Source organism: Sebastes fasciatus, chromosome 12 (genome assembly GCF_043250625.1).
Source record: "Sebastes fasciatus isolate fSebFas1 chromosome 12, fSebFas1.pri, whole genome shotgun sequence".
NCBI lineage: Eukaryota > Metazoa > Chordata > Actinopteri > Perciformes > Sebastidae > Sebastes > Sebastes fasciatus.
This window is the reverse complement of record NC_133806.1, coordinates 9,846,845-9,864,701: the sequence shown is the minus strand read 5'-3', so window position 1 is coordinate 9,864,701 and position 17,857 is coordinate 9,846,845. Positions and strand designations below refer to the sequence as shown.

The following is a 17,857-nucleotide window of genomic DNA, read 5'->3' as shown; positions in this document are numbered from 1 at the left end:
GCTCATGAGAATCAAATGATCAACTAAATAAATGCTGAAATATATATGGAAATAAATGAATAAATATTGGAATTAATAAATAAAAGATATATATACATATAAAATTAAATGTTATTTTATGTCTACATTTTTGTTCATCTATGTTTTCATTACTTTTTAACTGTTTTTAACCTTGATTTGACAGAGGCAGTGACAGCTGTGGGAGACATTGGTCTCATACAGGGAGAAACCTAGAAGAGGCAGAGAGAACAATGTATATACACCTAATCTACCTGAATCTACCTATACCTGAATCCTGGTAATCATTTATCCATTAATCGCTCAAAATGATGTTGAAACAAATGTGGGCCACAATTAAGAGGTTTGGGCCATGGCTAGTATTCCTTGAAATTGTAGTAATGTAATTTAATTTGCTTCAAGCGAGTGAACCGTTGAAGCCTAGAATATAAAAAATGATATCCAAGTCATTTAATTTACACATACGTCTGCAGATACACGTTTTTTCAAGACATTGTCACTTAGGGTTAAAGGTTAAATTAGAAGAAAGTATTGAGTTAAATTTCCTGTAATGGAAACCCTGCTTCACCTCACATCACTTTAAAAGAACAAGTCAGGTGATAGAGTTCTCATTTGAATACTAAAGGAAGGACAGTTCAGCGGAAACTTTATCTGACCAGTGTGTAAACTCTTGATTTCAATGTGCAGCCGCTTTGCTGATCATTTGTATTTTATAATAAAATGACCTCTATATATCAGCAGGCAGTTAGCACACAATAAAAGTCTTTATCTTGTACTACTGTCCTCTGAAAGGTACATTTGTCTTTTCAGTTGTTGATATAATGACCTCCATATCAACTGGCATTTAAAACTGGATTCATTTAAATGTCTTTATCATTTATAACTGACCTTTGAACAGCATCCTCCGTCTCCTACTGTGATGGTACTAGAGCCGGCCTTAAGAACCAAACTCAAAAAGCAAGTTAATATTAAGTTAATATGAAACACCAGATATATCTGATGTTTTGTGAGCAGAATGAAGTATGAAGTTACTTATGAGTGTATCTCAGTATGTATATATTAGGGCTGTCAATCGATTAAAACATTTAAGCCCACTGACTATGACTTGCCCCAAACTGCATGTGATTATCATAAAGTGGGCATGTCTGTAAAGGGGAGACTCGTGGGTACCCATAAAACCCATTTTCATTCATATATCTTGAGGTCAGAGGTCAATGGACCCCTTTGAAAATGGCCATGCCAGTTTTTTCTCACAAAAATTTAGCCTAACTTAGGAGCGTTATTTAACCTCCTTCCAGAGAAACTAGTATGATTTGGTGTTAAAACAAATTTGCGTTAACGTGTTATTATTGCGATAACTTTGAGGCCCTAGTATATACAGTATATATGTCTGCTATATACAGTATACAGTATACAAACCGATCAGCCATTACATTAGGACAGCATGGGCACCCTGACCGGTCTGCGGCTACGCAGCCCCATACGCAGCAAACTGCGATGCACTGGGTGTTCTGACACCTTCCAAACGGAACCAGCATTAACGTTTTCAGCAATTTGAGCTACAGTAGCGGGCCAGCCTTCGCTCCCCACGTGCATCAATGAGCCTTGGGTCTGACCCTGTCGCCGGTTCACCGTTTTTTCTTCCTTGGACCACTTTTGGTAGGTCCTGACCACTGCGGACCGGGAACATCCTACAAGAGCTGCAGTTTGGGAGATGCTCTGACCCAGTGGTCTAGCCATCTGGCCTCATCAAAGTCGCTCACATCCTTACTCTTGCCCATTTGTTCTGCTTCCAACACAAAGTTCAAAGTTAAAAATGTTCACTTGCTGTCTAATATATCCCCCCCACTGCCAGGTGTGTGACATGGATTATTGCTCATAAAAAATTGTGTGCTCAGTCAAACACTGGTAGTGTAAATGTAAGAGGTGATAAGGGTTATCCTGTCGCTACACGTTGGAGCATTGAAATGAGCCAATGGGACAGCCATGGCACACATGGGCTGAATAAGGAGATAATATTAGCAGGTGTATTGTTCTGAATTGTATATAAGGAGATGCCTTCCTCTTCTCCAACGGGCTTCCTCCGTCTCACCGAAGAAGGTAAGACCTCTGAAACATGCTTGGAAGAAATTTCCTTGCACTGAATTCTAACTGAGCTGTTGGTAAACTCTGCGTTATAATGACAGACAGTAAAAATTGTTTTAAGGCGAGATACCCCAGGCAAAAACATTGTTTCATATGTACTGGTCAATTTTGAGATTTTGGGCTATTTTTCTCTCATAACATGTGTTCTTTCAGACTAGTGGAAAAAAAACCATCCAAAATACACATTTAGGTGTTTATTTCACTACTTTTTCTCTTAAGTTCACCAAAAGTTACCATTAGATAATGCCTCATCTGCACATTTAAACGTCACATTTCAGAAAACTTGCATAGTCTTAATGTCAGTAATCAACTGGTGAAATTTCATGGTGATACCTATTCATTTTTTTATCCTGTTCACCTGTAGTTATCTTCAAAATGTATGGAATTTCACAATTCATATGTTTCAAGGTTGTTTTCTAAAAAAATGAGGTTTTTCTCAAACTCTGAGCCGGAAATGTCCACTTCAGTAGTACTTACATCCACCAAGCTTTCTAGTTTCATTCCCATCTACTGTATATTCTGAAGGCTTTTACAGAGGGGTTTGTTCATATACTTTTTATTCCTAAAAACATGGTGAAAATAGTTTTTTTAATGGCTGTTGACAATATTTTCTGACAAGCAAAACACCTAAAACGCTGTGGTGAAATAGTTTTGTTGTGTGTGTGTGTGTGTGTGTGTGTGTGTGTGTGTTTGAATAGTTTTAGGTGCCAAGAAGCTTGATTATACAACTCATCTCAACAATTTAGAGGTAAGTCATAATTTTTTTCTGACCGCTGTCTACTTTCTGTCTTCACTTGTTTTTACTTATCTACTTTCTGTCTTTAATTGTTTTTACTTTTCTACTTTCTGTCCTTCCTCAACATTCATTCAGCCTTTATTTAAATCTGGAGGGATCATCGAGGCTTTGCCTTCCTTTTCAAGGATGTTGAGAGTACAATAAAACAGAATAAATACAGATAAGAAGCAAACAGACAGACAACAATAGAACAATGTTAAAAACAGTAACATTCAAGAGTGGAGTAGTTTGCAATCATGGATTTAAAATCACCTATGGGTACAATTGTGTTAAGTTTTAATGTGTTATGTAAACCGTTCTAAGTTTTTGCAGCACAAACACCAAAAGCAGTTTCCCCAAATTTAGTGTTTGCATGCGGGACTTCAAGCGTTAGCCAATCACTTGAACGAGTCGAATAATGACTATGGGGCCAATTTAATAAGGACATGATGTACAGTATGATGGCAAGTTGCCATTAAGGGCTTTATAAATATATTAAAAAAATGACTATAATGTCTTACTGTTAGAGAGGCCCACCCAACCTTTTCATAAAAAATGCAATGATGAGTAGAATAACTGTCACCAGTAATAAATCTCAGGGGCAGTGATAAACTGAATGGCACTTCCTACTGAAAATAGGTAAATTAGCTCTGTTTCTGTGCAAGTATCCAATTTTTTGTCATAGCTTGCTGACAAGTGTGTCAACGTGAAATTTAAACGTACGTTTTGGGTCCAGCCAGATACCAAGATATTTTTACTCTGAGACCCTGTCAATACTAAGTCCATTAAGAGTGGTAATATACTCTTTCTATACTAAACTATTGTCCACAATATCTCTGGCTCTAGAGAATAACATATATTTATATATTCTTCTTTGCATTCAGAACTAATTTCAGATTAAAAAAAAAGTTTAATTTCTTGAATCTTTAAATTCAGTGGGATGTCTAAACATTTTGAGTCAATGTTGTGTCTGTCATTCTTATCTAGAATATTTACTACCTTTGGTGCATGACATCTGACTCTTTAGGAATTTTAGAAAATGCTTTACCTGTGAAATCAAATGAGTTTAGTGAAAGAATATCTTACAATAATTAACTGTTACGTGTTCATCACAGTCCTTCACTGCTGGAACGATGAGGAACCTGATCTTGGTGGCTCTGATCCTTAAGGCGGTGCTCACAGTCGACACTAATGGAGTAAGTTATTTACTATGGAGGACGGAACCTGCCGAAATAAAAAATAAATGAATGAATGATAAATAAATGAATGAATAATTAAATGACTTGATAAATAAATAAATAGTCATTTAATGTAGCAAAAATAATATTACAAATAAATTTTGCCATTAATTAATTAATAAATGTGACATTAATTGATATTTCTGTTTGAATTTGCTTTTTTTATGTATTCATGTTTGTATTAATTCCCTTATTTATTTACTCTTCTGTTTAATTGTCCCTTTAAATTTATCTAATATATATATTTTTTGATTTTGTATTTATTCATTTAGTTTTGCATTTATGTTTTTTTTAATTATTTATTTTTGCACTTATTTTTTTTGTTTATTTTATATCTTTTGAAAATATATTAATTTATTTATGCACAATTTTCCCTTTGCATTTCACTTCAGTTGGATTGTGGTGTTCTTCTAGAACTTAAATGTTAAATTAGTAACATGCATCTCTTCCATTCACAGTTCGAGTTTGGAGATATAATTTCTTTCAAACCGAGGTGTGGACCTTTAGGTTCTTCCTACATGCACTTTGCTGTTTATGTGGGCGACAAAAACTTTACTGGTAAAGAAGAAGGAGACAACATATTTGAACGTCTAAGTAAGTGTGCTTACAAACTGGAAAATGCAGTAACACTTTTCTCAATCTTACAGTGAGAGCAACAGTAAAACAAACCTCAGATGTTAGACCATCAGCACCGAAAAACCCTATTAGACACTTTGACGAAATCTTTACCATAGGGTTATGGTTAGGGTTTTTTTAATTTATTTTTCATATATTTTTTTTAAAATTTATTTTAACATTTTTAATAATGTTTTATTTTTAAGTTTTAAGTTGTGTTGTTGGCACAACTGACAGCCGTAATCATGAAATAACTGCAGTTCCTCTCTTTTGTGCCAGAGAGCAGCAAAACGCGTATTTTTTGTTTAATTTATTTTTTAATTTTTAATTTTTAATTTATTTTTCATATTTATTTTTATTTTTTTCATTTATTATTTACTTTTCTTATTTATTTTTTATTTATTTTTTATATTTATTTTTTTATTTTTTATTAATATTTCATATTGTTTTTATTTATTTTTTTATTTTAACATTTTTAATAATGTTTTATTTTTAAGTTTTAAGTTGTGTTGTTGGCACAACTGACAGCCGTAATCATGAAACAACTGCAGTTCCTCTCTTTTGTGCCAGAGAGCAGCAAAACGTGTTTTAAATTCCAGTTGAAGTTATTTTTTATTTCATCTTTTTTTTTAAAACATTTTTCTATTTTCCATTTTTATTTTTTTTATTTTTTTTCCATATTTTTTATTTTATTTTTTATTTATTTTTCATATTTATTTTTTATTTTTTTGTTTTAACATTTTAACATTTTTTATAATGTTTTTTTTTTTAAGTTTTAAGTTGTGTTGTTGACACACTGTTTATGTGGGCGACAAAAACTTTACTGCTAAAGAAGAAGGAGACAACATATTTGAACATTTAAGTAAGTGTGCTTACAAACTGGAAAATGCAGTAACACTTTTCTCAATCAGCAACAGTAAAACAAACCTCAGATGTTAGACCATCAGCACCGAAAAACCCTATTAGACACTTTGACGAAATCTTCACCACACAGTACATACTGTGTACTGAAGGTGCTTTTGTCATGCTCCACAACTTGGTATAACGAGGGGACATATCAACAATCATGTACTGAAATATCCACCAGCTGAGTGAGAAACATTATTAGTTGATTAGCAGTTTAGCATGTGTGTGTCGTTTTCGGCTGCAACAGTCTCACGGCAGTTCGTAAAATAGTCACGAAATTGAATCAATTTGATTTGTGTACAAAGACATGAATTTCCTTTTTTATTGTGACGTTCAGCATGACTTTTAACAACATCGTTTTCGTGCGTTTTGCTACAAATGTCTAGCAACACGTTACATACGAGTGAATTTCTGCTCCAGTTTGTTCAAAGTAAAACTACTTAGTTAGGCTTAGGAAAAGATCGACTTGGTTAGGTTTAGACAACAAAACTACTTAGTTAGGTTTAGGAAAAGATCACAGTTTGGGTTAAAATAACACCGCAACGTGGCGTCGCTGCTCTTTATACTTCCCAGTTCACAATTACATGGATTACATACAAATTGATTTTGTGCTGTCCATCACGAAAGAAAAGTGAAATTTGTGTCTATGTTCACAAATCAATACATTAAATTGCGTGATTATTTCACAAACTGCTGTGCGACTGGCCTGTGTTTTTACTGAGAGTCCAGAAACCTTAGTTTTTGAGGAAAGTTGCAAGGTAAAAAAAAAAATCCCTGTTCTATTATGGATACAAATAACATGTTTGTTTCATAGACAGAGGCAGAAGAGTGGCGATTTTATTTGTCCAATATTTATCTTTAGCATTTGCTAATTGTGCTAATTAGCAAATGCTAGGATGCTAAGATGTGAACATGGGAAACATCTGCCAAACATCAGCATGTTATTGTTTTCTTAAAAACAAGAAAAGAGCTAATCAGACAGAAAGAAGTACACATTTATGGTAAATGTTTACATACTGTACCTCTGACAGTTTGTTTCCTGGTTATACAAGGGGTTCCTCCAAAATGTCCTTTCTCTCAACTCAACTTCACTGAGGAACCTCTGGTGGCCAATTACCTCGATGGATACAACGATACCAAGACAGGAAAGGAGTACAAGAAAGGATCTGACGAAGAAATAACGATCCGCATCAACGAAAAATATAAAAAGTGTGGAAAGTATGAACTCCTGGGCAACAACTGTGAACACCTTGCTACCTATGTGCGTTATGGAGTGAAGGTAGCACTGCAGGTAAGATTCAACAGTGGCCCATCAGCATTTTGGCTAATGCCTTGTCTGTTTGCAATAGCATGACACAATTCATCAAGTTACAACCAAAGCTCAAACTAAATAAACAGATTGTGCTGTGATTTAATTGCAATAAACAGATCAAAATGATGCCGCAATAACAACATATTAATGTTTATTTGTAAAAAGTCTAAATTCATGTTTTGTCAGGTTTGTCCGCAAGACGACAAGCAAACAACTTTTATGTTACGCATGAGTTGAAATATTTCTACTCCAAATTTTCTTCCAACTCACTGTTGATGCTTTGAGACAGTTTATAGCCGAGTTGATCTAATGAGAGCTGTATATTGAAATTATAAATTCTAACACATTCTGCTGACAGTATTAAGTGTATTATTTATATCGAACCACACATAGCTTGCAAGCAATTGATGTTGTCCTTTATGTGACATGATTATCATCTCAGGAGCAACAACAAATAGAAAATTAACTGGAGGATGTTTATGTTTATTCTGTTTTTGAGAAATTCAAAGCAACTGAAAACTAATTTTAAAAAAACATGGATATTACATATCTTTTGAGATAGCAATGTATTTACCTGTCAGCAAGGTCACAATGAACTTAATCACTTTTGTTTTGTTTATAGCTCAACCTGACTGGTGAGGGCTGGTGTATTAACTGGAGAGTCAATACAAAAGATATGGTGAAGTATGTAAAAGCAAACCCAACGTGCGAGTTGAAGTGACTAAGAAGTATTCCATCAACCAACCCTCTCAGCCTGCCTTGTTCACTTCTGCTCTTATGTGATATGGAGTCTTATTTGAAATAAAAAAACATGAGCAAGCACTATGGGTGTTTTATTGTCCCTGCTGGTGTGAGAAATGGCTTTACTGTCTCACGAAATGTAAACTATTCAGACATTCATGAGTCAAATAAGGAACAAGGCTCAATTTACAAAGCAGTCATTGTTTTTATACTGAACTGGGGTTGAAAACAGGATGGTAACTTGTCATCCCCCAAGCATCACTTATTTCAGAACAGGGTGTAACAGCGTGTCTACACAGGAGGCGATTCAGTCTCATCTTTTACAGATACCCTTCCATTTTAATCAATACTGCTGTCTACAAAGGCTCACCTTGAATCTGTCTGCAGCGTTGAATAGTTTACTGTTACATGACAGACATCACACACACTGGAGAAGTCAAAGAATAAAGTAATAATATTTATTGTATTAACCACAGTCATGCTGTATGACAGGAGACATATAGAACATTTTAAAACCAGAATATTGGAAAGAATAATGAAGCTGATTTACAAATCATGTCAGGAGGCATACAGAGGGAAAATCTAAAGCCTTGAAGAGGATGTGTGTGTTTGTGTTTGTGTTTGTGTTTGTGTGTGTGTGTGTGTGTGTGTGTGTGTGTGTGTGTGTGTGTGTGTGTGTGTGTGTGTGTGTGTGTGTGAGTGAATGAGTGAAGGGCAGGACAACAAGTCTTGTGACTGGTTGCAGTAGGGAAGCAGTCAATACACAGGCATAAACAGCTCTTTTGTCTGAAAATAAATACCAGCAGCATCTCCGAGCTGTCTGAGCCACACGTCACGTGATGGGAGCGAGTTCCTCCAGACGACTGATGAAGAGTCACATGAGCTCCTCTACATTTTACATCTCTGCCAGTCCTAATAAGATTTTTCATTTGCAACAACTGCATTTCCTAGGTTGGAACATTTTTTTAAAACCAACAACATCAAGGAATGAGGCAATCAGAGTACCATTAACTACGTTTACATGCATATTAATATTCCACTATGATTCAGAATATGACAATATTGTGAATTTGATACGGGTCATGGAAACAGCATATTCATTTTGGATATTCTGAATTAGGCCTTATTCTGAACGGAGCATTTTCTGATTAAGACATGTGGGATATGCTGATATTATTCAGGTTTTAGGAGCATACTTTGGAAATGTATACAGCACGTTCAGAATATGCGTCTCAATTGGGTTTTTATGTCAGTTTGTGACACACGGCCTCTTGCCTGTTACGGCCAGCTCTGTGCGTTGAACACAAACCAACTAGCCGACAGTTTGCAGAGATGCATGCCCAAAAGAGAAGCCCACATTTCTGGTCGGAAGGAGAAACACACCTACTGTTAAACATTATGAAAGACTTGGATATTAACCGTTTTTTGGATATGTGCAAATATCACAACGCTAACATATTCAAGAACATGGCTGAAGGAATGAAAGAGGGAGGCTGTGTTCGCCACCGGTTACGTTAATCCGAGTATGCACGGCCGCATGTAAACGGGAATATTAGAGGAATATTCATGTTCACTAGCAACGTAAACAGCTTAGTAGGAATATTGTCTTTTTCAGAATAAGGGCAAAAAAACGGAATATTTTGTGCAGGTAAACATAGTTAATGGTATATTGCCTGATTTAATTCAATTCTGGTTATACATTGATAAGCAGTTTAAAAAAAGTGAAATGTCATCCATTTTGTTCTGACTTATCGGGGAAGAACAAGCTACATATGAACATCTAAAGCTCTAAAACTCCCAACACAGTGCAGTCTTCATCATCATCACCATCCTCCTCAGAAGTGTGTGTGTGTAGTTACTCTAGAGGCCGAATGCCCTTGGTCTCCTCCAGCTTCCTCAGGGTCTCGTCCCACTGGGTAAACTGCTTCGACAGCAGGAACATCTGCCAATCAGAGGTCAGGGGTCAGTGGGTGGAGCAGCAGCGGTTTATAGCCCCTTTCACACAGAGATTCCGCAGTACTGCCGTAAAGAAGATCCGCCGTTACGGTTTTGCAATTTCACACTGAACGAAACAATGGGGGCATAATGGCGCCCCGGTGTGTGCACGCCGGCATCACAGGAGCAAAAGGGGCGTGCCGTTTAACACTAAGGATTGGTCCTGATTTTAGATTTTTCTAATAGTCATTCAGTTATGAACAAATCAAATAGTTTAAGCAACTATCTAACTAACTAACTTAAAAAATATATTTTGTCTTGTTTTAACCGTTGCAAGCTCCGCCTGGTAGTAACCAGTAAAACGTGTATGGCACGTTCAGTTCGGCTTTTTTCTGTCTGCGCAGGTGTGTGCGCGGCGCGGAGTGGCACCCCCTTAGTTTCAGCTGGTAGATCAACTGTTCGAGCGGCGGAACATCGTAACCACAACAGCGTCAGCGTCTAGTGTGTGTGTGCGTGTAGTACAGCCGTGCCGACTGTCCCTTCCACGTAGACATCGGCTCGGCTCTGTGACTATCTCTGCCGAAAAACGTTGCAACCTTTCCACCTTGAACAGGTTGTGTGAAAGGGGCTTATGTTAGCAAGAGGTCGGTGAGACAAAACCTGAACAGCAATCTAAATTTCTCTCTGATTTGCCGCAGTGGCTGGTGGATCCAAAACATCAGCAGTTTACCAGACAAATTAAGTTTAAGAACATAAAAGCAAAATTGATTATTTAAAATATCTTTATATTATTATTCTGTCTCTTTTATCCCCCAAGAGATGAGAGAGTACAAGAAGACATTTGTAATGACATGACATTTGGAACTTTAACAGGTTTTGTCTGTAATACTTTGTCTTGTGGTAATTTTTATTTCATTGGAAATAAAAAAAAAAAAATCGTAAAAAAGAAAATAACAGCGTACCATTTTGTTGTATTCCTCAAAAAGCTTCTTCACTTCCAGCGACTGGGCCTCAGTTTGGTCCTGCAAAAGAGAAACATTGTGTCAACAGATGATTCCTAACGAGATGGAGAGAGAGAGAGGCAGATGGAGACGGAGGGAGAGGGCGGTTACCTGCTCTTTGATGTGAATCTGTGACAGGCGCTGAAGCTTGGTGGCGTGTTCTGGTACATCTGTGGGAAAAAAAGGAAAGAAACACAAAGGCACTCACTAAAAAGGATGGAAATTCAAATAAAAAACATTGTTACATTCATTTTTCTCTAAAGCATGACAAAATGTTAGAACAGAGACATTTAGCATGCTGTCAGGGACACGTGTGGAGCTGGAGAAACACAGATCCAGTCATCTATATCCAACCAATAGAGGCTACAAACTATGACGCCATATTAGGGCCATTGTAGGTAAACTAAATTAAAAAATCTGGGCCGGGGGAGGGGGTAATATCCCGAGAAATAACTCAGAATTTCAACGATTAAAGTCATAAATTAACGAGAAAAAAACTCTGATATTCTCTGAGATTAAAAAGGTAACTTTACGAAGAAAAACAGTTTTTTTTTGCGAAAAGTAACTCTGAAATTTGCGAGATTATAAAGTCGTAAATCTACGTGAAAAAAAACTCAGAAAATAGTGGAATACAAAACCATGCTAATGAAAAATAGTGGGGCATTTTTGTTTAGGAACCACATCACTTCACTTTGCAAGATTGGATCAGCTTCATTACACTTATGCCACCGTTAAATACTACAGTAACGTGCAAAATATATTATTGTTATTACTATTTTATATACATTATATATTGTAGCGGACTCTCCATTCATCCATTCTCATCCTCTTATCTGGGGCCGGTCGCGGGGGCAGCAGGCTCAACCTGGTATTCCAGACGTCCCTCTACCCAAAAAAGTCTAGAGACGTAATTCACCATAATCTGTGGTTTAACTACAGCAGTTATGTGTCTTTTTGTGTTGTTTCCCTTCCCTTCACTAACACAGTGAAAGTTAAAAGTGTCAGTGTGTAACTATGGTAACGCAGTCTATTTAGATTAACATCTCGATGGTTGTTTTTTAGTGTTAAAAATAAAAGTCACACGCCTTTGTGTATTCCATTATAGAAGTTGTTTGTCTCTACTTTCCTGCAACTTCTACAATATTAGTACTTATGTTCATAAAACAACACATTAAGAACACGAAAGAAAATGTGTATATGTATTTTTCAACACCTTTGCCTCACACAATTTTCTTTTCGTAAATTTATGACTTTATAATCTCGCAAAATTTGTGAGTTTTTTTTCACAAATGTGTCACTTTAATCTCAGAGAATATCCAAGTTAATCTCGGAAATTCAGTTTTTTTTCACAAAATAAAACCCCCCTCCCCTGGCTCTGTAATTATTATTTGTATCTACCTACAATGGCCCTAATACGCTGTCGCAAAAAACACTGGTTATTGAAAAATAAAAATTACAATTCAATGACAACAACTTAACTAGCCTAAAACCATGTAAACTATAGTAGTCACAATGAACGACATGCTGCTAATAAAAACAGCAGAATGTGCGACTGTATGTGACAACGCTATCATCGCTACATGCAACGAATATTGTGTGGATGGAAACTGCATCCAAAGAAAAGGTATTAAAAAGCATCACTGTTGTTTAAGACATTTCAAAAAGTATTAGAAGTGGCTGATACTAAAGGTAGTAGTGACGGTATTTTGTAAATGAAAAAGCAACAAAAATTAATTTCTAAGATGAATTGAGATTTACTCTTTCATTTCCAGGCTTAAATTTAATACAAAACTACACAAAATTATACCTTTTAGCAGCTATCTTAAGTCGTGGATCTCAGACCTCCTTCCAGAAAATGAACACAATATTTGATAGATTTAACTTTAAAAAAAACAAAGACAAGCTAACCTGTCCAACTAATTTCAGCAAAATCCATTTTAACGTTTTAAGACACTTGACTGTCAAACAGCAGTGAACAACATGAACTCCTTCCTACTTTGCCGTCAGGGGTAAAACCACACAGAGCCGATGTTGCTTTGTCTTAGCTTTGCTCACTGTCCTGCCAGGTGAAACTCACCTCTGATGTAGTTGCTGTCCAGCAGCGGCTGCAAGTTGCTGACCTGCTCCAGCAAAGCAGCCTGGGAAAGCAGGAAGTCCTCCTCTGAGCAGACAAACACACAACAGCAAGTACTGAATCAGATGCGAGTTGCTCCTTTAGTCTCTCTACAATAAAATAATTCTTGTTTATATCATAACTTACATATTATACAATACGACAACATTGAACTTTACATTTATAGCGTTAAACATAACAAATCACAAATAATATATGGCCTCATATACAATAAATGAATAATAAATGTCTAAAATAAAGAAATTCTCTGAGATAAATTGGATTGCAGTTGTAAATATATGATATTCTTTTATTTCATTTATCCATCCAAGGGTCCTTCTGGTTCTTACCAGCGAGAATGAACTCCAGCTTCATAGCATCAGGTACAGTGATGTGGTCGGTGAACTGGGGGTCCAGGTACTTCAGCAGGTCCTCAACTGCACCACAACACCAATAAATATGATCAAAGACTCACCAAACACTGTCTAAAATTTGACCAGGGAATGAAATTAGCACCTGCCACCTGCCAAATGCAGGGTAAATGTTGTGCTGTGGCAGTACAATTTTATATTTATAGATATGTTGTCCTTACAGTATATTAAGCAATATCATTTAAAAAGCAATTCCTAACTAAACCTCCTTCCTCTACTGTCTGGTACCACTGAATCAGTGTTTACAATTCAAACCCTTTCTATATAGATTTTAAAAGTGGCAGACAAAAAAATTGAGTAGCCGGTGGAAATGTTCAGTAACCTGCCACAGTGGCAAGTGAGGAAAAACACTTAATTTCAGACCCTTAATCTGACTACAGAAACATTCCTGCAAGCATTGAATATTTCAATATCCACAGTGCCCCAGTAGCCAAATTGTTAAGGCGCATACCACATAAAGAAGACGTCCACAGTTCGACTCCAGGCCTCCCTCCCTCCCTCTCCCCACGTTTCCGGTCTATCTCTACACTGACTATCAAATACAGGAAATAAAGGCAAAATGCCAAGAAATAAAAATCCCTATTGTAGAACAGTAACAACACGGCTGTAATCCAGGCTGTCAGGATGGATACAACGCAGCGTGTTACTCACTCTTCTTGTGCAGGATCTTCACTCGTTCTCTCTTATTGGCCGTATTGGTCAGACCTGCCTGGATTCTGGCCAAAGACTCAGCACACTGCAGGACAAAGGACATCGATTAGATTTAATGTTAGTGATTAACAAGGGTATGGGAAAGTCATTACGATTTATTTAATTAATGTGTCAGAGCGGATTTTTGTGCAATATGTGGTACTATACATGGAACACAATGAAATAATCTTTTTTAATTTGTTCACTTTCTTCTCCGACCTTCCCTGTGTCACAGGAAAATGAGAATTTGCAGTACAGCGGCCAAACATGGTAATTTGCTTATGCACACTTACAGTATGACATTTTTAGGTATCATTCGGAGTACATCTGGAATAAGTATATGTACTAGTTAACAATATGTATATACATGTAATTTAGAGTCAACTTCAGTTAACTATCAGAAACATAAAAACACTAACATCTGGCACTTTCTCCACCGCTGCAAATACAACATCTACCAGAAAACAAAGCCACCCTTTGTAAGTTAAAGGTCTTCATCACATCATATGATGCTCTGATGATACGCTCCTTTCATTGGCTCAAAAGGTTCATACCACGTTTTTAGTCAATCTGCTACATAAGATGTACACTTGATTTTTGGTGACTGTATTATTACTGAAGCATACGCCATCATTTCAGATTGATAAATGAGTTTTCCTAAATTCCTGGAAACCAGTGACTTCAGTTAATTTCAGTGCAATATCAAACTCAACCCTCAGAGACTTAAACTTGCTTGTGATAGATAATAAATCACTCAGCTATTCCATCGATCTATAATTTGAAGTAGTAGTACGTAGTGAGAAAAGTCCATCAAGTTCCCAGAACCCAGTGTGGTGTCTTCAAATTGCTTGTTTTGTCAGACCAAGAGTCCAAAACCCAACAATACTTAACGTTAATGTGCAATTATATTAAACAGGTGGAAAACATGTTTGAATGACTACAAAAGTGGCAAGCATTGTGTGATTTATAGTGACAGTTAATTGAGCTAATACTATGGCTAGTTTTTGATGCCTAGTAAATGGTGGAAGAAGTATTCAGATCATTTACTTAAGTAATCACACTTCCACACTGTGAAAATACTTTACTACAAGTAGAAGTCCTGGATTCAAAACCTTACTTTAGGAAAAGTATGTAAGACTTACATACTAAAAGTAAAAGTACTCATCATACACAGTAAATTGTCTCAACCCTTAAAAGGGACACTTAATCCTTCAGTTCACCAGAAACATTCAAATTAAAAATCAATAAATTTCGACATATATGATTTTCACTGGGCAGGAAGTGTGGGCAAAATAGTAGTCTGAAAAGTAACTAAGAGCTGTCAGAGACATGTAGTGGAGTAAAAACGTACAGTATTACCCTCTGAGATATAGTGGAGTAGAAGATTAAAGTCACATGAAATGGAAAAATACTCATTTATGTGTTTTTATTTATAAGATACTTTCTGGTGGGAATATTCCTGAGCAGTTCAAAACCAATTTTAAAACAAATTCTCAGGTCCATTCTTACTCAACCCAGTCAATCTCTAGATCTTCATCCTCCTAAATTCCTCACTAGTAGAGGTCAGTTTTCGATTTAGGGGAAGTAAATTATGGAGTAGCCTTTCACATTTATCAATAAACTGTTCATCTGTCAAATGTTTCAAAAGTCGCTTAAAGGGTCATTTAATTGATGTTTTGTAATTGCTTTTCCCCATGTTGTCCATGTATCTGTGTTTATGTTTTTTTAATTTTTTCCCACTCTCAATGTTGTTTGGTTACAATTGCCCAGAACTCTTTATAGATATTTAAACAATATACTCCTCACAAACACTAACCACACTTGTCTTTTTTGATATATGAACTGTATTGTTATTGTTATTATCATATATATATATATATATATATATATTGTCGTAATTGTTTTGTTATAACTATTATGTAGTCATATTATTTCTTTATATTAATATTGTCTCTAGGTGGAGGCTTCAGATAACCCCAGTGGGTTTTTTAACCTCTTCCTGCACTTTATATTATTATTTTTTTTTTTTATGTTGTATTGTCTTAAATTGTGCAAAATAAATAAACAAACATAAACAAAGTAAAGTACAAGTACCTCGCATTTGAGACAGATACTTGAGACTTTGGCATTTGTTGTTTACATTCCTGTCATGAATAAGACTAAAACACAGCTAATAATGCATACAGTGCACCTTCATAGACTAAGCTACTGGAGTTACCCTGCACTACACTCATTTTTAACAGTCTCTTCTGCACTTTTTAATAGTCGTGTATCACAGCTGTTCCCCTGCACTATATTCAGTTTTAACAGTTTTCTTCATCTCCTTGTATTTGTATATATATCTGGTATATTTTTTTTGTACTTTGTACTACTAACTCTTTTTACTGCCTTTTTACTAACATGTTTTACACTATGGAACTGTGATGCTGGAAACTTGAATTTCCCTCTGCATCAATAAAGTTACTATCTATCTATCTATCTATCTATCTATCTATCTATCTATCTATCTATCTTTATATCTTTATATCTATCTATCTATCTATCTATCTATCTTTATATCTTTCTATCTCTCTCTCTATCTCTCTATCTCTATCTCTCTCTCTATCTATCCATCTATCCAACTTGCTATCTCTTAAATAAGCACCATTAAAGCTAAGCAGCTAACCTAGCAGATGTTTAGCTGGTACATATATATATATATACTACATGTGTTACTGTCTTATCTGTCACAATGTCAAATGAAACGTGTTGTTGTAGAGCCAATGTGAAAACAATGAAAAAGGGCGTTAGCTCAGCTAGGCTAACAGCTAGCTATCTTCTTTATTATCCTCAGAATAAAACATTATTCTGTACCAACCTTGACGGGTTTTCCACTTTTATTTCTCCTCTCGCCATATATATGACTCTCCAGCGTCTGGAGACGCATCTCCAGGTTATCCGTCTCCAGTTGTGTCTCCATTCTTGAAGCTCCTAGCTAGCTAGTGATGGACACAACAGCAACAACGTCATTCACAAGCGGCGTCGCATATTGATGACGCAGTAGGTTTGCTGTTTGGTTTGTTGTGACACTCTACAGGCTTTCTTTAAAACAACTAAGAGGGTTGACACAGAAACACAACTGTTATTTTTGTTCTTCTATTTATATATATATATGTGTGTATGTGTGTATATGTATGTATGTATGTATATATGTATATATATACATATATATATACAGTATGTATATATATATATATAGAGCTGTATATATATATATTTTAATTTGTTTTGTTTTATTTTTTTCTCTACTTCTTATTATTATTTCATGACTTATTTGTGGATACTATCCCCTGTGTTGTATTCTCTACATTTTGATGTATCCATGATTGAGAATCCGTGAGGTCCTTTGTGGCCAGCTGTGGTTTTTCACATTTTCACATTTTCACATTTTTATTTTTAAGTTTAATGTTGTGTTGTTGGCACAACTGACAGCCGTAACCATCATGAAATAACTGCAGTTCCTGTCTTTTGTGCCAGAGAGCAGCAAAATGCGTTTTTAAATTCCAGTTGAAGTTATTTTTCATTTAATTTTTTATTATTTCTTTTTTTCTATTTTCAATTTTTGAAATTTTTTTTATTCTTTTTTTCCATATTTTTTATTTATTCTTTTTTCCATATTTTTTATTTTTTATTTTAACATTTTCACATTTTTAATAATGTTTTATTTTTAAGTTATTTTTCATTTAATTTTTTTTTTCTATTTTCAATTTTTTTTATTTTATTTTTTCTTTATTTTCTATTTATATTATTATTTATTTTTTTCATATTTATTTTTATTTTTTATTTTCACATTTTTACATTTTCACATTTTTAATAATGTTTTATTTTTAAGTTTAATGTTGTGTTGTTGGCACAACTGACAGCCGTAACCATCATGAAATAACTGCATGCAAAAATG

At 35.3% G+C, this 17,857-nt stretch overlaps 2 protein-coding genes across 2 annotated transcripts in view; both read right to left on the bottom strand.

The window, feature by feature from the left end:
* s100a1 (S100 calcium binding protein A1) overlaps positions 1-17,857 on the bottom strand; it is a 356,523-nt gene that overhangs the window by 94,116 nt on the left and 244,550 nt on the right. The gene's annotated exons all lie outside the window — the stretch shown is intronic.
* On the bottom strand, positions 8,195-16,945 carry LOC141778653 (dynactin subunit 3-like). The gene is made up of 7 exons (XM_074653036.1): positions 16,778-16,945; positions 13,882-13,966; positions 13,150-13,236; positions 12,764-12,847; positions 10,798-10,856; positions 10,648-10,707; positions 8,195-9,692 (listed from the first exon to the last, which is right to left on the bottom strand). Exons 1-7 carry the CDS (start codon positions 16,877-16,879, stop codon positions 9,606-9,608), a joined length of 564 nt encoding a protein of 187 aa, XP_074509137.1. The 5' UTR covers positions 16,880-16,945; the 3' UTR covers positions 8,195-9,605.

What these genes read in the sequence shown, in the direction of transcription:
- LOC141778653 (XM_074653036.1), bottom strand. Translation starts at nt 16,879, where the DNA reads ATGGAGACACAACTGGAGACGGATAACCTGGAGATGCGTCTCCAGACG. An exon ending in AAAGTGGAAAACCCGTCAAG is followed by an intron (nt 13,967 to 16,777) that starts GTTGGTACAGAA and finishes TTTGTCCTGCAG; the next exon opens with TGTGCTGAGTCTTTGGCCAG. An exon ending in AGATTCACATCAAAGAGCAG is followed by an intron (nt 10,708 to 10,797) that starts GTAACCGCCCTC and finishes TCTCTTTTGCAG; the next exon opens with GACCAAACTGAGGCCCAGTC.